Source organism: Nuphar pumila, chromosome 12 (genome assembly GCF_984573655.1).
Source record: "Nuphar pumila chromosome 12, dmNupPumi1.hap1.1, whole genome shotgun sequence".
Lineage (NCBI taxonomy): Eukaryota > Viridiplantae > Streptophyta > Magnoliopsida > Nymphaeales > Nymphaeaceae > Nuphar > Nuphar pumila.
Genome location: NC_143260.1, coordinates 107,612,064 through 107,635,383, shown reverse-complemented (window position 1 = coordinate 107,635,383; position 23,320 = coordinate 107,612,064). Strand labels below are relative to the sequence as shown.

Here is a 23,320-nt window from a genome sequence, read left to right as displayed (position 1 = left end):
CAATTGGTGCTATAAAAATAGAGCCACTTTGATGAGGTTGGTATTACTGGGAAAGTGAACATTTAATCACTGGGGGGATGAGTCAGAGTTGGAACAGAGATGTCGTAGCATATATATTGTGTTTACTTTTATTTGCTAGTTTTTGTCACTTGGCTCGCTTCCCTGTTTATGGTTCATTTTTTTTATTTTTTATTTTTTATTTTTTCCTTTTCTCACTTCTCCCTCGCTTCCTAGGTCGCTTCTGAGACGATCCTGATTCGGTTCTAAGTCGTCCCACACTTTCCGCTTCTTAAAATTTTGAAAGTGCCTCGCTTCCCGCTTCCTATATCGCTTCCCGCTCCTGCTTCCTCGACTAGCAACCATGCTACAAACCTCAAACATCAAGTGTATCTTTGACTAAAACAAGAGCATAATCATCATGCCACTAAAGGGTCAAAGACACACACGAAGGTGTGTATAAACATATATTATCTATATATAATGACACTAAAAAATCAAGTGTATCAACGACTAGATCAAGAGTATAATGTCAATAATAGGCTAAAATCACACACGAATGCATGAATAGACATCTCTTGTCTACATATAATGACACTAAAAAATCAAGTGTATTCGCAACTAGATCAAGAGTATAATGCCAACAACAAGCTAAAATCACACACAAATGTGTTGTAATGAGATATGCGGAAATATAAAGAGTGTTATAAGCACTTACAATGTCCTACAATGGACAAACAAAAGAGACAATAGCCAAGTCCACTAAGGGACAATACATACACAAGTCGTGAGAAAGGCACTAAATATAAAAGCCTCTTTATTGAGAGAGAGAGAGCTCTCAAGCATGAAAATATACAAAAGGGGTCACCCCTATTTATACAAAGAATCAAGGTAAAAAGGAAGCCAAGAACCTCAAAAGAAGAGCCCAAAAGGGGCCTCCCATGGAGTCGTTGGGGGCCCCAACGACTCTATGGTGGGGCCCTTTTTGGCTATTACAAAAATAAAAAAATTAAAAATAAAAAGAATTAAAAAAACCTAATTTAAAAGAAATATAGTTGTTTTATAAAACAACTATGTGAAAAGTCATAAATACCCCTATCGGGTATTTTATATATATATATATATATATATATATATTTTAATCCCCCCCTCAAACTTTATAGGGAGATGACGAAAAGTTTGACAAGAAGAAACATGAAGCGAGGAGCAGGAAGGGCTTTAGTAAAGAAGTCCGCCAACTGATATTCTGAAGTGACATATAGAAAAGTAATTGTTCCTCGTAAATATTCATCCCGAACATAATGACAGTCCATCTCGATATGTTTGGTGCGCTCATGGAAGGTGTGATTCTTGCAATATAGATGGCACTCTTATTGTCACAGCATAACTTTAAAGCTCCAGCAATATCAACCCCCATGTCTTTGAGAATACTGCGAAGCCAAACTAGTTTCATTGTTGTGGTTGTCATATCCAGGTATTCAGCTTCAGTAGAAGATAGCGAGATTTTTTGTTGCTTCTTGCATCTCCAAGCAATTAAGGAATCTCCTAAAAAAACACAAAAACCGGTAGTTGAGATTCTATCATTAGGGTTACCTCCCCAATCGGCATCAGTATAAGCAAGAAGATTTAAGAAAGGAAATGATAGAAATAGCCCTTTATTTATGGTGTTTTTGATGTATCGGATGATTCGAAGCACGACGCTCGTATGCACAGTTGTAGGAGCATGCTGAAATTGGCTTGCAGAGTGAACCGCATGAGCGATGTCTAGTCTGGTGATGGTCAGGTAAGTGAGAGATTCAATGAGTTGTCTGTAGGGTGTGGGATCTTTCAGAAGAACCCCGTCCTCCAACCTTAATTTGGCATTAATGACCTCTGAAGTCTCTACCTTTTTATCATCTGAAATGTCAGACTTAGTATATATATCTGCAGCAAGCTTCATCTGTGACAAAATATATCATCGAGGAGAATATGTGACTTCAATGCCAAGAAAATATCTAAGGAAGCCTAAATCAGACATGTCAAAATTATTTTTTAACATGTTTTTAACATCAACAATACTATTTTGATCATTCCCAGTGATAATCATGTCATCAACATAAAATAATAAGACAACAATACTAGTACCTGCACTTTTAACAAAGAGAGCAATGTCAGTATAACAGGAATGAAATCCTAATTTAACTATGATATCACTAAAACGATCATACCAAGCCTGCCTTGGGGGCTTGTTTAAGACCATATAAGGATTTTAAAAGTTTAAGGGTTTGGCCGTGTCCAATATTAATTCTGGGTGGTGGATCCATATATACTTCTTCATTTAAATTCTCATTTAGAAATGCATTTTTCACATTGAGTTGATATATAGGTCATTTTTTGGTTGATGCAACACCTATTAGAGTTCTAAGCTAGTCATTTGGGCTACAGGAGCGAATGTTTCCTCATAGTCAATTGCATATTCTTGCGAATATCTCTTCGCTACTAACCTGGCTTTATATCTTTCTAGGGATCCATCGCTTTTAGTTTTAACTTTAAAGACTCAGCGACATCCAATAGGTTTTTTATGTGGAGGGAGTTTGACTATTTTCCAAGTATTAGCCTTTTTTAGCGCATCTAATTTTATTTTCATTGCTTCAACCCAATGCAGTAGAGTCTTAGCTTTGATTAAAATGAGCCGATTCATAATATGAATGTAAAGTTATTAAACATGCCCGATAATTGGTTGTTAAAGACTCATAGGATACAAACCTATTGGGTGGTATTGATTCTCTAGAAGAGTGCCTAATGAGGGGGCTCTTCTGAAGATTTGGAAATTTGAGAGAATTTTTCTAAGGCACTAATAGACCTTTTTTTATCTCTTCGGGTGTAAACATTAATATTTTCATTACTAGTACCATCACTTGGTGGTGACACATCAAAATTGGAGACTTCATAAGTGTCCTCTATATTTTCAAGATGATCCATAGAATCATCATTTATGTCATCAATAAGATCATGTAAAAACATATAATCAATTTCATGTGATTTTTTCATTTTTTCAAAACCATTCTCATCTTTTAAGAAAGTTACATCTTTTGAAACATAAAACTTGTTATTTTTTAAATCAAAACACCTATAACCTTTTTTATTTTTCCCATAACCTAGAAAAGCACATTCAATTGCCTTTAGAGACAACTTATCTCTCTTAAGTAAGGGAACAAAGCATTTACAACCAAAGATGCGAAGGCGATTAAAATCGGGTGAGAATTTAAAAAGTTCTTCATAAAAAGAAGCATTCTTTAATTTTGAAGAAGTCATTCTATTAATTAGGTATGTTGAGGTTAGGACGGCTTCGGCCCAAATTTTTTTTGAAATATTTCTAGAGACAAGCAATGTTCTAGCGGTTTCTACAATATGCCTATGCTTTCTTTCTGCTAGTCCGTTTTGTTGTGGAGTTCTAGGGCATGATTTTTTGTGACAAATTCCATTTTGTGTTAAATAATTTTGGAATTCATTAGACACGTATTCACCACCGGAATCGGTTCTCAAAGTGGATATATTACTTTGAAATTGGTTTTGAATTTTTATATGAAATTCTTTGAAGAAGGAAAATACTTCTGATTTATGACTAAGGAAATAGATCCAAACATATCGAGTAAAGTCATCGATGAAAGTGACATAGTAAGAGTAACCCCCTTTAGACATAACCGGAGATGGACCCCAAACATCTGAGTGCACCAATTCAAAGGGTCTTGAAGAAAGAAATGTTCTAGTTGGAAAAGGAATAGACTTCATTTTTTCAAAAATACAATTTTTGCAATTAATGTCTTTTTCCTTACAAAATTTGTTTCCAAATGGAAAAAGATACATTTTTGAATAGCTTGGATGACCAAGCCTTTTATGCCAAGTTTCAATACTTTTCTCTTGTACATAAGAACAAAAATAGTTTGTAGGAAGGTTTAGATGATCCATATACTAGAGGTCCCCCTTCCTATAGCCTTGCCCAATCCGCTTCCCGAACCGGAGATCCTACCCAAAGCAACCATTAGATGAGAAAGATATTTCACATCCATGGTCGGCAATTTGGGAGACCGAAAAAAAGGTTTAAATTTAATTTTGGAACAACTCTAACTTTTGGAACAAAAAGATTTTGAGAATTTTTTGAGTTTAGAGTTCCAATACTAGAAATTTTCAAAAAAGTTCCATCGGCCATAGAAACACAAGAGCATTTTGAATTGGTGCAAACATCGACTAAAGCATTTTTATGAGGGGTCATATGAAAAGATGCTCCGAAGTCTAAGATTCAAGAGTATGTACTGGATGATGATGTAGACGCAATGGTTGCACCCGATGTGGAGGAAGTAGCTTTAAGGATTTGTTGAAGAGCCATGGATATTTGACCAAGGGTCTCTTTGAGGTCATGATTCTTGCCTTCATCTTCTTTGGTGGTAGATTCTTCAAGAGAGACCACCTTAGGCTTGAAAGTTTCATTGAGCTTTGGGCAAGAGAGTTTAATGTGACCCGGCTCATAGCAATGATGACATACAATCATTTTTCTTCTTCTATTGTAGTTTCCTTGTTTACCAAAGTGAGGGGTTTATAGGTTTTTACATTATTGTCGGGTTTGGAAATGGCAAGCACTTCATCAACATTCTTACTCATGCCAAGCCTTGTTTCTTCTTGAGTGATTTCGGCAATAGCATCCTCTATTGGAGGAAAGATGGATCTATGGAGAAGTGATGACCTCACTTGCTCAAATTCGGGATGTAGCCCAAATAAGAATTGGAACAATCGATCTTGTTCCATTTGCTTTTGTCTTAATTCGACATCTTCCATAGCAACCCATTTTGGCTCTAAAAGAGTCAACTCATCCCATAGTGGGTTTAAAACACTATAGTAGTCTTGAGTACTTGAATCACCTTGTTTGGTGGTTCTAATTTTTTCTTGCAAAAAATATGCTCTTGCAAGATCCTTTTGGGTATACATACCCTTCATAAAAAACCAAGCCTCATTGGCCTGACGAAATTTAGCTATATTAGCACATACCTTGAGTTCGACGTTGTTCATGAACCAAGCAAGGATTTTTGCATCATTGTTTTCCCAATCTTCAACTTCCTTTTGATGATTTTCAATGGCTTTGAGGCGAGCATCTCCCTCAAGAGCCTTTTCTTGTCCACCTTCGATCTTTGTAAGCTCCAATCTAGGTTCCGGAATGGAACCCATAACATACCCCCAAAGTTTCTTGCCTTTGAGGTTCTCCATTGTCGATGCCCACATCACGTAGTTCTTTCCATTGAGTTTGAAGAATAGGTCGATTTTTGCTTCCATAATGCCACCAAAAAGTGAGAAGGGAGACAATAGATGAGAAGTATACGTAGAACACTTCTTCCTCTAAGAACCGAGTAGCTCTAATACCATGTAATGAGATATGCGGAAATATAAAGAGTGTTATAAGCACTTATAATGTCCTACAATGTACAAACAAAAGAGACAATAGCCAAGTCCACTAAGGGACAATACATACACAAGCCTTGAGAAAGGCACTAAATATAAAAGCCTCTTTATTGATAGAGAGAGAGCTCTCAAGCATGAAAATATACAAAGGCGGTCACCCTTATTTATACAAAGAATCAAGGTAAAAAGGAGGGCCAAGAGCCTCAAAAGAAGAGCCCAAAAGGGGGCTCCCATGGAGTCGTTGGGAGCCCCCAACGACTCTATGGTGGGGCCTCTTTTTGGTTTTTACAAAAATAAGAAAAAGAAAAAGAAAAAATAAAAAGAATTAAAAAACCTAATTTAAAAGAAATATAGTTGTTTTATAAAACAACTATGTGAAAAGTCATAAATACCCCTATCGGGTAATATATATATATATATATATATATATATATATATATATATATATATACACGAATACATATTTTAACATGTGTGAATAAACATCTCTTGTTTACATATAATGACACTAAAAAATCAAGTGTATCAGCGACTAGATCAAGAGTATAATGTCAACAATAGGCTGAAATCGCACACGAAGGTATGAATAAACATCTCTTGTCTACCTATAATGATACTAAAAAATCAAGTTTATCGGTGACTAGATCAAGAGTATAATCACAATGACAACAATGGGCTAAAAACACACACAAAGGTGTGAACAAACATCTCTTGTCTACATATAATGACACTTAGATAAGAGACATAATACGAGAAAACACAAAAGGTAAGAGAGATTGTAATAAAAACACACTAATATTATCAATAAGAATATCAATTTTAACTATCTTTAGAAGCACCATGGTTTCAAAAATAAATAGTCATCGCAGATAAACAGAGTTATAAGCATTCATAAAAACAATGGTCACACAACAAATCAATGATACAACACACTCAGATTCAGAGATCAAACAACTGTTAGTTAAAACCAAACCATAAGTTGATAATCTAAACTGACATAAAACGAGATGCACACAACTCACTCCAACATCATCTCTGAATCAACAAAAACATACATGGATTCAGAGGTTAATCAACTATCAATCAGATCCAAGACTGGTGTCAACACGACACTCATAAACTTCGATAATTGCAAATTGATAAGATGATTTAAGGTGCACACATAACTCACCTCAACGGCTAACCCTAACCCAACAACAAGGCCAAGAAAGATGATACATCATATATAAAATTTTGTGATTGACAAAATCAATGCTATAAGAAGGCAATAAATACTCATAGAAATCAATTTCCAAATAAGTGAGTTCATATCAAATAACCAATTTGAAAAAAACAAATTTCAAATCAAATCCAGTAAAGTTAGATAAAAACCTTATCATAAGATTTAGTGCAATTAGATGCACAAACAATATGTCAATCATGCAATCACATGCAATGCAACATAGGATGTCTTATGACAATTTTTACAAATTTGAATAAGTAAATAAGCATGCAAATACGGTGCTTGAGAATCTTTAAAAGGATCATAAGTCCATTACTCAATAAACACGTGAACTAAGGCACATCTCATACAACAGATCCAATAAACCTCACTAAATAGACAAGAATAACATATATAATCTTTAGATCTAAATCTATTACGAGGCAATTGAAGGAAACATATAGAGATTCAAAAGAGCCAAATGCAATATCACATAAATACAAAACCACTAGGAGCCAACTAAGAGCTATACATAAACATAAAAATGTTGACATTATTGATAAAACGTTCTCAAAGAGCCATAGAGATTTTAATTACATAATTACACACCCATATATAATCGCATTAAACAAGAGATTTTTCTCACAATGCAATGAAAATACAATATCCAAGAATGATATAAATATCAATACTCAAGAAAGAAACCACTAAGATAAGCAAAAAAAAATTGAGTACATGATAACAAGTCATGCTTATGCTATTCAATAAAGACTATTTGAGGTATATAACAATGTTACTCAAACATACATGAAATAACACATTCACATGATAATAGAAAAACCTTACGAGAACATAGAAAACACATCTATGTTTAAAAAAAAAGAATCACACAATACATCTTTTAAATCTTTATGCTTAATCATTGTTGGACTTGTTTTTTATTAAATATTTTATAAGGCTTATTTGTTTATTTTTAAGAAATTAGACATGTATGTTTTGAAATCATGTTTGAATCTTAATTTTTCAAAATTTGCTTTATTTGATATAGATATATGCATACAATCGTATATGCTTGAGCATGTATTGTTGGCATTTAGATGTTTTAATTGAACAAGTCATGATTATAAATGTCAAATCATGTTTGTATTGTTCAACTTGGTTTTGTTCCTTTTTGATAAATTGTTATATATTTTAAAATAAGTTGGGATATTTCAAAATAATGATGTGTGTATTTCACAAGTATAATTTTATGAAATTTTGCTTGAACTTGTGTTTAATATTTCTCTTTACTCTTGGTATATTAAAAGTAGCATAGGAAGTGTTAAAAATTATGATCTAGGTTATAAAATAATTTTTATTGATATTTGATCCTTATGCACTTATGATTGCCTTACATGATGAATAAAATTGTTTATTCGTGTATAAAGTATTGAGCATAATTTCTTATGAAAAGTCATTCACTTTAATAAATGTCTTTTATGGGTCTTTTGTGGGACAATAGTTATGATATTAGTTGTTTATATTGTTGATCCTTTTGTGGTACTTATGATTATGTTATTAGTCTCATGACATTATTTTACATGCTTTGCATGTGGTTTAAAAATTGTGTGGAATACTTAGTTTTTAATAAAATATTAAGTTGAGAATCATGAGAAAATTTTGTGTTTTTATGGGATTTATATGTATTTCTCTCATGGTTCACTTTAGTACTTGTTCATTATTGATGGATGTGTTTGTCCACCACTTAGATCTTTGGTTGACATGTGTATTCTTGATTAAAGACTCTTGATTCATTGCACACTTGTTATTTATAAAATATAAATTTTTATAGTGTGCCCTTAGTGCCTTAAATTTATCACTTGCATATATGCTTAAATTTGTTCCTATGCATGTCTTTTGTAATAAGATATGTGGATTTAAGTTATTTAGATTATTGCATATACACGAGTTCTTTTGATCTCTTTGTGATAATCCATGATTAATTGTATTTGTGTATGCACTTGGTTTTTTTATATGGTTCTTTGAAAATCTCTATATATGTTTTGGTCCTATTTAATGGCATTAATCGTCTCATAGTAGACTTGTAATCTAGATTGAGCTATCTCTCTATATAGCTTGCTTATATTAATGATGCTTATGATTGCACGTGCATATGATTGCACTATATTAAGTCCAAGTTTTTCATCTATCGATATTGGATTTGGTTTGAAACTTTTTTTTTCAAATCGGTTCTTATATTTGAACTCACTTGTTTGGAAAATGATTTCCTTGAGTATTTATTGCCTTCTTATGGCATTTGTTGAGTCCATCACAAAATTTTATATGATGCATCATTTCTCTTGGCCTTGTTATTTTTTATTCAGAGATGTTGGGGTGAGTTGTATGCACCTAGTTTTATATCTGTTTAGATTGTCAACTTATAGTTTGGCTCTAACTGACATTTATTTGATCTCTGGACCTGGACCTGAGTGTGTTATATCACTCATTTGTTGTATGGCCATTGTTATTATGGACCTGAGTGTGTTTATCTATTTTTGAAACAATGGTGTTTCGAAAGATGTTTAAAATTGATCATTTTATTGATCACATTCGTGTCTTAACATTATAAGTTTTCTTACCTTTTGTGTTTCCTCATATTATGTCTCTTATCTAAGTATCATTATATATAGACAAGAGATGTTTGTTCACACCTTCATGTATGTTTTAGCTCATTGTTGGCATTGTGATTATATTCTTGATCTAGTCGCTGATACACTTGATTCTTTAGTGTCATTATATGTAGACAAGAGATGTTTATTCATACATTCGTGTGTGATTTTAACTCATTGTTGGCATTATACTCTTGATCTAGTCGCGGATACACTTGACTTTTTGAGTGTCATTATATGTAGACACGAGATGTTTATTCACGCATTCGTGTGTAATTTTAGCCTATTGTTGACATCAGTGTTATCAAAAACGCGCCTTGAGACGCAAAAGGCACGCCTCGCCTTGAGGTGCGGCCCTCTGTGCCTCAAGACATAAGCCTGAGGCGCAAAAAAAAATTACAAGACTTCTGAGAAGTAATCAAAAAGAATTTTGTAGGTTAATCTCATATATTTTCCAATTATTTCAGTTATGTAATCAGTTTTTTAGTATATTACTATATTTTAACTTTTGTTGGTTAATCTCATATATTTTTCAGTTATTTCAGTTATGTAATCAGTTTCTTAGTATATTTTAACTTTTGTTGGTTTATCTCATATATTTTCCAATTATGTAATCAGTTTTTAGTTACTTTTATATGTTAATCTCATATTTTTTAGAATAATCTCATATATTTTAACTTTTGTAGGTTAATCTCATATATTTTCCAGTTATTTCAGTTATGTAATCAGTTCTTAGTATATTTTAACTTTTGTTGGTTAATCTCATATATTTTCCAGTTATGTAATCAGTTTTTTAATTTTTAGTTACTTTTATATGTTAATCTCATATTTTTTAGAATAATCTTATATATTTTAACTTTTGTTGGTTAATCTCATATATTTTCCAGTTATGTAAACGGTTTCTTAGTATATTTTTTCTTTAATTGGTTAATCGCATATATTTTCCAGTTATGTAATCATTTTTTTAGTTACTTTTATATGTTAATCTCATATTTTTTAGAATAATCTCATATATTTTAACTTTTGTAGGTTAATCTCATATATTTTCCAGTTATTTCGGTTATATAATAAGTTTCTTAGTATATTTTAACTTCTTTTGGTTAATCTCGTATATTTTCCAATTATATAATCAGTTTTTAGTTACTTTTATATGTTAATCTCATATTTTTTAGTACTTATTTGAGATTTTCTATTTCTTATTGGTTATTTTATTAATAAAGCATTTCTTTATTTATTTGTATTTTTAGATATTTTTTATAATTTTTTTAAAGTTTTCAAAAAAATTGAGGCTTACACTTCGCCTCGGTTTTTGGTGGAGCACCTCGCTACACCTCAACGCTTTTCACAACATTGGTTGACATTACACTCTTAATCTAGTTGTTGATATACTTGATTTTTTAGTGTCATTATATGTAGACAAGATATGTTTATACACACCTTCATGTGTGTCTTAGGCCCTTTAGTGGCATGATGATTATGCTCTTGTTCTAATCGTTGATACACTTGATGTTTGAGGTTTAGAGGCCTAGGAGGTGATTGTTTGTGGTGGTCAAACTATTGTTGAAATTTGCAAAATATCACTTTTTGATATTTGTGAGAATTTAAATCCCTTCATATTTTTCGCAAATTAGTGCTGATTTGCAAATATCATTCTCTTTGTTATATAGTTTTTTTTTAAAATCTCTCCTTGAAATTTCTAATCTTTTACTACTTTTTCCTTGTACGAAAGATGTTTATGGATAAAAATTTATTTAATAAAATTTTATTCTTTATATTGTGAGCCTTCTTGCATGTGCCTCTTTGTGGGTGTTGAGAGTGTGTTCCTTACGAAAACACTTGTGTGTTGTCCACTTCATATTGGTGGACACTTTTGTTTGTAATTGAAGGCTATTTGATTAGTTACATTAAAATCATGCATTTTATTAATAAAAATGGCTATTTTTATTGTTGGCTTATGTGCATTAAATATGTTTTAATTGCATGTTGGATATATGTGTATTTCATATTGATTATCTTGTTCACATTATTGCATGCATAAATTTAATTAACTATCTTTTCTTGAGGGTTCTTTTTTTTAGTGTTATACTTTATATGCATTGATGATTTGGTTTAGTTGAAGAGTTTTTTTTAAAAATTTGTATTATTATTAATACATCATTGTTTATCTCTTCTTGATAATTGATATGGTCTTTTTTGGTGATTAAGTTCCCTTATGATTAATACTTATGTTTTCTTGAAAAATATGTTGATTTTGAGTCTATAATTGTCTAAATTTGATTTCATAAAAATTTCTCTTTTGAGGTATGCTCCTCATATCTTTCTTAATAGTTATCTAATATTTTTAAAAATTATCACTACTTTGCTTAAAAAAATTTCCTTGAGTGATTCTTGTTCAATATATATATATATATATATATATATATATATATATATATTTGTTTTGAAACTTCGTAACTATTTTGTTAGAATACATTTTTTTATAGTTGGGACCTTTGTTTTGTTTTCTCTATAGGTTATTAAAGATGCGATGGATTGAGAAAGGAATATCTTTGATGCATCATGAAGATGAAGATTGCCGATGAAGGTGATTGGGGATGATCACCAATAAAAGACATTTGAAGCCTTGTATTTGCAAAACTCTCTAATATGTTATAAAGATGGAGATTTCTATTGAAGACACTTGAAGACTTGGACCCTTCCCATTGAATCTTTGTTGTAGGGTGTTAAAATATATGTGTATATATACTTATATATATTCATATATATAGTATATTTTTTACTCTTTTATTTTTTGTTATTTTCAGGGGTATTTTGGTCTTTTCCCCTTGTAATAGAATTTGTCCTCTAGGGACAGTCTTATTTTTTTATTTTATTCTGGGTCCTTTTCCTAAAAGACCAAAGGCGCTTTAGGCATTCCCCCAAAGAGTCGTTGGGAGCTCCCAGTGACTCCTTGGAAGCTCCCAATAGCCTCTCTTAGTGCATTTATGCTCAATAAAGATAAATATTTTTTATATTTTGTGTTTTTCTATTTAGTTCCTTAATGTTTTATATGCACTTAGTGCTTGTGTTGTTGCCCCTTGATGGCTATTGTTGTCTTACAGTGGACTTGTGTTTGTGCACACTGTGTTCTGATCTTGTAAGTCCTTAATGGCATTGGTTTGTGCTTATGCACTTTTGTGATCATAATCTTGTAAAGCCATTAGTGGTATTGTTTTTGTATTTTCCGTTATTTCATTACAGGATATAAAGAGGCATATAATATATAAGTTTTTTCTTATTTAAATGTTAGGCTTTTTAAAACCATTTTATCCAATATCGAGGGGAGAAGGAAGGGGGCCCACCTTACCACCGCTGAAGGGTGTGGCGTCATCTGCCAAGTCCCAATGTACATTTCAAAAGATCCTATCACTATAAAGGAAATTATGGTCATATTGAGTATGTTGCAATCTATACATATATCTTTTGGTTATGAAAAGTACCACATCTTTTCGTAATAAACTCAAAATATTGCCAATATTTGTAGCTATGACACATATGACTATATGAAGGTGGAAGATAATCAACTATACCTGTGTACATGGAGCAGTTATGCCATCATCCGGACCACTCAATCAGATTGAATCTGGACATTAGTACCCAAATGATATCATTGATTCCCACATAGAGTTGGTTGCATCCCTCACTCAGTCACAAATATTGGTATAAGCTATATCTTGGCGAGGCTATTTCTTGTGATATTATAGGTTTGGTGATAAATCTTGGGAAAATCTAGGGGCTTAAAAACTATAAAAAATAACAAAAATAAGGAAGAAAATTTCATGTTTAGACAAAAAATACATAAATAATAAAAGAAAAAATTTAAAAATGTAAAAGAAGAAAAACATATTTAAAATGTAAAAAATAAATAAAAACAGTAAAATTAATTGATAATATTGCGATATTATCAAATTGGCAATATTTTCAAAATATCGCAATATTTTACCTATATTATTGTTTGCTAAGTTTACAGCGGTAATATCGCGATATTTTCAAAATATCGCCGATATCTGTGACTATATATATATATATATATATATATATATATATATATATAATGATTGGTTCCTCCTAATCGGAATAATAATGGTGCAGACAGTCTTAATTTGCAATTTTTTGTTCTTTTTTTATAATCAAACCTTATAGATGTGATCTATATGCTCTTTTTAGTAGAAATAGACTTTTGGATCACCCTCATATGACATGTGAGGAGGTTTTTATTAGGCTTCAAAAATCAATGACAGAATTTTCATAAAATTAAAGACTCATAAAATCATATTTTTGTTGAAAAAACATGATCCAACAATCGATTCCTGGCAAATGGAACATGCTGAGCACATCTGGAATGTCAGATTTACCAAACATGGCCTGCAACATCAAAATCCTGCATTGTCCACACTTTATGGGCGGTTAGGTGAAACCATAGTTATCAAAAACGCGCCTCAAGGTGCAAATAGCGTGCCTCGCCTTGAGGCCCAGATAAATATCGCAACAAAGAAAAAAAAGAAAGAAAAGAAAGAAAGAAAGAAAGAAAAGAAGAAAAAGAAAGAAAAAAAGAAAGAAAAAAAAAAAGAAAAAAAGAAAAAGAAAGAGAGAAAGAAAAAAGAAAGAAAACTATTTAAGTATTTATATTTGCAATTTTCTGTTTCTTATTGATTGATACTTTATCAATAAAGCATTTCTATTGTTTATTTGTATTTGTAGATATTTTTAAAGGTTTTTTTAAGTTAAAGAAAAAAATTCTGAGGCTTACGTGTCGCTTCAGTTTTTGGTGGAGCGCTACGCCACAACGCTTTTCATAACATTGGGTGGAACCTATATATATAGACACACACACACATACATATAATCACAATGGTTAATAAACATTAAATCATACACATAAGTTAAACATTGAAATGCACACAGTGAAAATTTGGAAATATCTACAATATAAAAATCAAGATCATAAAGAAAAGTAGGGATATATCATATAGCGTAGATTGCATCTAAGACAGGTTTGACAGTTGTGAAAATATCTCAAAAAATGAGATAAAGAGTGCGATGAGCACAACACCACCAATGTGCACAAAAGCACAAGAACACTTAGAACAAATGTACACAAAGGTACAATAAAGAAACTCAAATGCACAAAGGCATACAAAATATAAAGAATTTTATTGAGAGGCTTGGAGAACAAAAGCTCCAAGAAGTGAAGTTTACAAAGGGGGAACTCCCCTATTTATAAGAGAGAAAAGGAGCCTTGGAGGGGCTCCACTAGCTGTTGGAGCCCCTCCAACGGTTAGAATTCTAACCGTTGGAGAGGCTCAACAGCTAGTGTTGAGCCCTCCAAGGTTGACTTTGAGTCAACAAAGAAATAAAGAAGAAAAAGACAAAAAAGGGAAAAGAAAAAAGAAAAAAAGAAAAGTAAAAAAGGAAAAAGAATTACAGCATATTCATAATTATAAATATGCGCAAAATGGAGAGAAATGACTAAAATACCCTTTCGGGTTTTACAGAAAAAAGAAAACATATATATTTACATATATATATATATAGATAGATACATATACATATATACGTGATGTATATATGTATATGTATCTCTCTTTATATATATATGTAAATATTTACATAAAGAGAGATACATTTTAACACCCTCCCTCAAACTTAGGGCACAATGACCGAAAGTTTGCTAAGGAGAAAGTTGAATCTTGGGGAGCAAAGCGCCTTGGTGAAGAAATCTGCCAACTGATATTCTGACGTCACATAAGGAAGATCGATGACTTTTTGTAGATATGCCTCACGGACATAATGACAGTCCATCTCAATATGCTTTGTCCGCTCATGAAACGTGGTTCTTGGCAATATAGATTGCACTCTTATTATCACAACATAACTTTGTGGGTTCTTGAATTGGAATCCCCATGTCTTGCAGCAACTGATGAATCCAGACAATCTCCATAGTTGTAGATGCCATGGCTCGATATTCTGCTTCGGTGGATGATAGAGACACCTTCTGTTGCTTCTTACATCTCCATGAGATCAGGGATTCACCTAAAAAAATACAAAAGCCTGTAGTGGAGTGACGGTTATTTGGGTCACCTCCCCAATCAGAGTCAGTATATGCAATTAAATTCAACTCAGAAGAAGAGGAAAGAAAAACTCCCTTGTTTAAAGTTCCCTTTAAGTATCTGACAACTCGGAGAACGGCACTCATATGAACGGATGTAGGAGCATGCTGAAATTGGCTTGCAGTATGCACGGCATGAAAGATGTCCGGCCTTGTGATGCTAAGATACATTAGAGATCCCACAAGTTGCCGGTAGGGAGTAGGATCCTCCAAAGGTTTCCCATCATCGATCTTCATTTTTTATCCCACAATTTCAGGGGTCTCACAGATTTTATCATCAGTAATACCTGATCTGTCAAGAATCTCACAGGCAAGTTTAGTTTGAGACAAAAAATAGCCTCTATGAGAGTAGGCTACCTCAATACCAAGAAAGTAAGTCAGATACCACAGGTCTGACATTTCAAACCTTTCTTTTAAAGTGGTTTTAATGTTTCTGATGCCTTTTATGTCACTACCTGTTATCAACATATCATCAACATATAATAGTAAAATCACAATTCCTGCATCAGACTTTTTGACAAACAGAGCAGTGTCAGTGTAGCATGAGGAAAAACCATTTTGAACCATTACATCATTAAATCGATCATACCAAGCCTTAGGGGCTTGTTTTAAACCATAAAGCGCTTTTTGCAAACGAAGGACTTTCCCCTTTGGTATGTTCATACCAGGAGGAGCATCCATGTAGACTTCTTCATTAAGATCCCCATTTAGAAATGCATTTTTAACATCCATTTGGTAAATATTCCATTTTTTAATAGATGCAATGGTGATCAAACACCTTACAGTAACCATTCGTGCAACAGGAGCAAAGGTTTCTTCGTAATCGATGTCGTATTCTTGACTATATCCTTTTGCGACAAGACGGGCTTTATATCTTTCAAGAGTGTCATCACTCTTGGTTTTGACTTTAAAAACCCATCTACATCCTATTGTTTTCTTTCCTTCTGGAAGACATTGAAAAACCCATGTTTTGGCTTTGTTGAGGGCTCTAAGTTCGTTGTCCATGGCATCCCTCCATTCAATCATTTCCGTAGCTTCTTTAAAATTTCTAGGTTCTTGGTATGAGTGAATGGCACTAAGACATGCCCTATGTTTTGGAGAAAAAGACTCATAGGATATAAATCTAGAAGGATTTCTCCTAGATCTTTCAGTTCTTCGAGAGTTGTTGGAAGATTCACTAAGATCACTATATTTCTCTATTGCACTTCTAAAAGTGCTTTTATCTCTATGAGTATAGGTAATTGGTTCATTTATCATTTCTTCTTCATCATGAATGGTTTGAGGAATACATTCACTTATATCCTCATTCTCTTTTAATTCATCATCGCTAAAATCTTCATTTCTAGATAATAGTTCAAACAAAAAAGAATAATCGGCATTATCTTCATGAGTTTTGTGTTCTTCAAAACCACTTATGTTTTCTAAAAAGGTTACATTTCTTGAAACATATAGTTTATCATTTTTAATATCATAACACCTAAAACCTTTTTGGGTTTCCGAATATCCTAAAAAAGCACAAGGAATAGCTTTGGGAGATAATTTATCATTCTTATCGGTGAGAACAAAACATTTACAACCAAAAATTCTTAACCTATTGTAGTCGGGTTCTTTTTTATACAAGATTTCATATGGAGATATTTGGTTCAAGTTTTTGGATGGAAGTCGGTTGATGAGATAAACCGATGCAAGAGCCGCTTCGGCCCAAAATCTTTTTGGAATTTTTTGAGAAATTAACAAAGTTCTTGTAGTTTCAATTATGTGTCTATGTTTTCGTTCGGCCAACCCATTTTGTTGGGGAGTTTTGGGACAAGACCTTTGATGAACAATCCCATTATTTTCAATATAACTTTTGAAATCATTTGAGAGATATTCTCCCCCGGAGTCTGTTCTAAAAATTTGTAATTTACTATTGAATTGATTTTGTATTAACATGTGAAAGATCTTGAAAGTAGAGAAAACCTCATGTTTATGTTTGAGGAAGTATATCCAACTATACCTTGAAAAATCATCCACATAAATAACATAATATGAAAAACCTCCCTTAGACACAACGGGTGTCGGTCCCCATACATCCGAATGCACAATTTCGAAAGGTTTGGTTGAAAACATAGTTCTTTGTCCAAAAGGTAAGCTTCTCATTTTACCAAGAATGCAATCATTACAATTGAAATTGTCTTTACATAAGATTTTAGCAAAATGTAAATATGAAAGCTTGACAATATTTGGATGCCCAAGGCGTTTATGCCAAACATTTATATCCTTATGTTGGGCAACATTACAAAAAGAGGTTTTTGGAATTTGAAGAAATTCCATGAGATAAAGATCTCCCTTCCTAGAGCCTTCCCCAATCAACTTCCCGGACCGGCGATCTTGTATCCAACATTTATTTGATGAGAATTTGATATCACACCCATGATCCGATAGTTGAGAGACGGAAAGCAAATTTAAATTTAGTTTTGGTATAAATCTAACTTTTGGAATAAAAAAACATTGTCTTTCAAAATCACCAATTCCTTTTATTTCAAGAGAAGCCCCATCCGCGGTGGAGACAAAAGAGGGTGACAAATTTTTTGAGTATTTAGAAAGTGACAAAACATTTGGAGTCATATGAAAGGATGCACCCGAGTCTAAGAGCCAAAGAGTCTTACCGGGAGGAGAGAAGGTGGTCATGGCGGCTCCGGAAACGGATCCCTTGAGGAGTGGTTGAAGAGCTTCCATGATTTGATTGAGAGCCAAAGTAGCATGATTGGAAGTAGAAGGACCTTCCTCCTTGGTTGATTGGAAAGTAGTAGACATAGCCACCATCTTCTTTCATTTAGGGCATACCGGTTTAATGTGACCCGGTTCTTTGCAAAAATGGCATATGATCTTACTATAATCTCTCCTTCCATAATGCCCACCATTTTCTCTTCCTCCTTGATTTTTGTTAAAATGAGGGGGTTTATAGGTTTTAACATTATTCCCCGGTCTTGAGACGGCATAAGCACCCTCATCCTCATCTTTAGAGGGAACGGCCAACACACTTAGATTGGTTTTATTCATTCCCAATCTAGTTTCTTCTCCACTTAATTTGGTAAGAACATCTTCCAAAGGAGGGGAAGAGAAAGAAGATAAGAGAGAGGATCTAGTTTGTTCAAACTCGGGTCTAAGCCCATTTAAAAAGTTAAAGAAATGATCCTCTTCTAGTTGTTTGGCCCTCAATTCAATAGCCTCACCGCTCCATTTAGGTTCTTGGAGGGCAAGCTCATCCCAAATAGTGGATAACTCGGCGAAATACTCTCTAACGGACATTTCTCCTTGTTGAAGGGTTAAGGTCTTCTTTTGGAGATAGTACTTATGGGACAAATCTCTTGAAGTATACATTCTTTCAAGATATTCCCATACTTGACATGCCTTTTTGAACTTTAGAATATTGGCATTAATTTTGGTCTCAACCGAAGAGAAGAACCATGAGAGAATTTTGTAGTTTTTCATTTCCCATTCTTCATGCTTCTTATTGTAATCTTCAAAAGCCTTTTCTCTTTCTTCTCCCCCAAGAACCTTGATCTCCCCTTTGTCAAGAGTAGTAATTTTTGGTACGGGTTCGGGAATAGTTCCTTGAACATATCCCCAAAGTCCATTTCCTTTTATATGGGCCTCCATATTCCCGACCCATACATGATAATTCGTTCCATTCAATTTGAAGCCAAGAGAGAAGTGCGAATCTTTTTCGCCCATTAGAGAGGATACAAAGAGGAATAAATGCGTACCACAAAGCGAAATGAGTCCCTTCTTGATGTAGGAAGCTTGCAAAATATAGAATGAAGAGCCGAGTCTTCACTTCCACCACCACAACTCAATGGCACGCTTTACGAGGTATTCCAACGAAGAGAAATAAGAGCACGATCTTCTTTTCCTTTAAACCTAGCTCTGATACCATGTGAAAATATCTCAAAAAATGAGATAAAGAGTGCGATGAGCACAACACCACCAATGTGCACAAAAGCACAAGAACACTTAGAACAAATGTACACAAAGGTACAATAAAGAAACTCAAATGCACAAAGGCATACAAAATATAAAGAATTTTATTGAGAGGCTTGGAGAACAAAAGCTCCAAGAAGTGAAGTTTACAAAGGGGGAACTCCCCTATTTATAAGAGAGAAAAGGAGCCTTGGAGGGGCTCCACTAGTTGTTGGAGCCCCTCCAACGGTTAGAATTCTAACCGTTGGAGAGGCTCAACAGCTAGTGTTGAGCCCTCCAAGGTTGACTTTGAGTCAACAAAGAAATAAAGAAGAAAACGACAAAAAAGGGAAAAGAAAAAAAGAAAAGTAAAAAAGGAAAAAGAATTACAGCATATTCATAATTATGAATATGCGCAAAATGGAGAGAAATGACTAAAATACCCTTTCGGGTTTTACAGAAAAAAGAAAACATATATATTTACATATATATATATAGATAGATACATATACATATATACGTGATGTATATATGTATATGTATCTCTCTTTATATATATATGTAAATATTTACATAAAGAGAGATACATTTTAACAACAGTATGCATAAAATGTTATGGAATGTCTGGTATCACGTTTTGATGTTGTGCATTCTAACATGTCTGTGACATAGAGCTCGACCCAGTACAGCTTGTACAGAGCTCAAGATCAAGCAGAGCTTGAGCCAAGCTGAGCCTATATATACTTCTTTTTTCTTTGCATTTTGCATTTTGCATTTTGCATTTTGCATTTTGCACTTTGCATTTTGCATTTAAAGTGAAACAGTGAAAGGATGCATCGTTAAAAGTAGTTATGTCTCATATATAAGCCATAACCACTCTCAACACTTATATAACAAACCCTACCATTTATTAGCCGAGGCTATCAGATCCCATTCAGAACCGGGATCAACTTATTGAAATTCTGTACATGCTCAAGGGTGGCTTGTTTACGAAATAAACAAGGTTCAGCTGGCTCAGCTGAACTTCTTGCAAGAAGCTCGGTTCATTGCCCCACCCTTAATCCAAAACCTTACTTTCATATGCAAATTGTCACTATTTTCAAACGATGCAAATCTAAAATATATATCAAGCTCCAACCTTCAATTGAAAGGAAAATGCTTATCTAGAAAAAACCAACAAGAGAGCCATAGCAAATCCGTACCATATGCAAGTATGGTTACACATGCAACTAAATTGGGGCCAAAAGATGAACACTTACTGATAACGAAGAGGGCATAGAAGCTCTGATGGAGAGTATGATGCCTTATATCTCATTTTACTGCAGGTGTGAATGTAATATCCAAGATAATAGTACTGCATGCTGGGACAGTGGATCTGTGCCTCCTTGACCCAATTAATTTCCCGCAGAGCTGAATACTTACCAAGTGACAAAAAGGCAAAGTCTGGGTCCCAGAATAAATATTTGCTAGACAGGCATTTTGTAAGAACATCCACCACACCAACTGCAACAAGCTTCCCATCAATCAAATACTGTTGATGAAAAGAACCAAACCCACAAGGTGGAACTGTGCCATCACCAGAAGGTGGAACAAAAATGAGAGGAGTTTCCACCAAAAATCTTCTATAAGAAGATTCATTTAAATGATCTGGCTTATCATTATGAACCTTAGTTTGATACCGTCTATAAAGAGCAAATTCCTCAGGATCAAAACTTGATTTGTTCATGCGAATCTCAAGTCTTTGCTTTTTACAATGAGCCAGCCCTTTGTCATTGACAAGGCACTTTCGCTTGGCATGAGCTACATTACCTCTAAGAGATTGAATCGAAGTATCCATGGTGGATGGTGCTTCTTCTGAAGCAGCTTGCTTTCTTTCTGAGTAAAAGTTTAGGTGGCCATTGCATGCTAGGACTGACAGGCTAGAAAGTTCACCTTGCCGATCCATTGATTGGGCCAGCTTTTCTGCTATATAAGTAGGTGAAAATTCTTTTTCTACTGATAATGACCGTTTCATAACTGCTGCTATCTGAAAAGCAATACTGCTAGTGTACAACAAATCTCTAGCAATGTCCTGCAGCTTCTTCTTGATCTTTGGTGCCACCTTCTTAAAACAAGCCCGTGGAAAGTTCACTGTAGAAGGTAAAATACCAAATTTGATGCATTCGCTAACAGCCTTATCAATCTTAACAGATAAATCCCTTTCATGCTGATCCGACTCATGTGTAACTCCACAAGTATCAGTGGAAGATTCTTTCATCAATGTATCTGAAGCCCATTCATTTGGAAAGTGATTGCTACAATCAGTGGATGCAGTTTTAGATGTACTTGATTGGTCCTTCCCCAAATCTGTCTTCTTTAAGCAAAATGTGTCATCTAAGAACCTGAATGTTGATTGCTTCCAGCATGAGATTCTCAAGAAACTTCACAAGCAAGATGGTCAGTATCCAAATTCAATATATGAATGTAAGCATGTTCTTCAAGTAAGCATGTTCTTTAATTTATCATGTAAATTACGCTTATCCTAATATAAAATGCAGACAATGTTGGGGAACAGAAGACGACGTCCATGTGTACTTAGCAAAAGTGTGAGACATATGGAGAAGTTACCTTTGCATTCGTCTAGATACACGAACTTGCTCTTTGGAGGGAGAAAAGTCATCTACCTTAAGACGGATAGTGTACGAAGGGCAGCAAGTTCTTTCCATGTCAGGTTTGTAAAGAAATGAGCCAGATCTCCTCCATCCACGATCAAGAAGTTCTGTATACATGTATGCATAAATATTAAGACAGGCAGGAACAGCTAAATAATCTGAACATAAACCAATGCTATTTAAATCAATAAGAACATGTGTTGCACATTCGATAAACAAACCTCACCAACAAATAGAGGAACCTAAGAAATTACACTACAAAGAGAAACATCAGAAACTGAACAAAAACAAAACAATAAACAAAGCTCATGTTACACATATACGAACTGCAAATATATCTGCTATGCAGAACAGATAACTGAATGGCACTCATCTGTCAGTAGAGCAGCAGCAGCGCAACTTGATGTGCGTAATAAGCAATTCTCTTATGACTCATAGTTGAATGAAGCCTCAAATACGAGCACTAGCACAAAGCCACTAGGGCAATACACAAGCCACTAATGGGCAAACACAAGGCCACAAGGGCTCACTTCACAATAGCTTACAAATAACACTCAAGAGAGCACAAAATATATAAAAATAATAATTTATTCACTTAAGAAAAACCCATATCAATCACGCAACATCAATTTAGCCATGAAATGAATGTTCACCTTCTTCATCTTCACAATGCATGTTTGAAATGAATGTTAAGTGATTGATATGAATGCATGGCTAAATTGATTGTTTATGCAAATGTGTGTGTATGAAGTATGTCATGTATGCAATGAATGTATCATGCATATGAATTTAAATGGAATAATTCATGCACGGGGCATGAATGAATCATGACATGTATTATGCATCAAAGCATATTTGAATAAGCTTTGTATCATCCAAAAGGGCATGAGAGGGTTATCACGTGAGAAAATGGCAAAAGAATGTAATCTATGACTTTAATGAAAAGATAACCCAAGGACCACGGGTTCAAATGAGGCGTCGATGAAGCCGGACTCTCAGAGATGACTGAGTCTATCCCGATTTCATGTATTCCTCGAAGAGGGAAATGTGGTACAAACCAAGGTTGTCAAACTAGGAAGCAGAAGCAGGAAACGATACGGGAAGCGGAAGCGAGAAGGGAGGCATTTTAAAATTTATAGGAAGCGGGAAGCGAAGTATCAATTTAAAAGTGAAATATTAAAAAAAATGAAGCAATATGGTAATTGAATAGGAATCGAACAAGAAACAAATAAAAACTAAAATAAAATTGTCCATTCTTATATTTCATGATTTTTCAGTAAAAGAGTTAAATTTTTGTTAAAAT

At 33.7% G+C, this 23,320-nt stretch overlaps 1 protein-coding gene across 3 annotated transcripts in view; it reads right to left on the bottom strand.

Annotated features, from left to right (window-relative positions):
* Positions 1–23,320, bottom strand: part of LOC149821517 (arginyl-tRNA--protein transferase 2-like) — a 45,771-nt gene that overhangs the window by 4,958 nt on the left and 17,493 nt on the right. For 2 of the 3 annotated variants that reach the window (XM_089983325.1, XM_089983324.1), the window contains exons 3-4: positions 21,974–22,124; positions 20,626–21,747 (exon numbers count right to left, since the gene is read on the bottom strand). In XM_089983325.1, coding sequence (XP_089839451.1) covers positions 20,626–21,747; positions 21,974–22,124 — 1,273 coding nt within the window. The remainder of the gene's footprint in view (positions 1–20,625; positions 21,748–21,973; positions 22,125–23,320) is intronic. The other variant, XM_089983326.1, reaches the window with a different exon arrangement.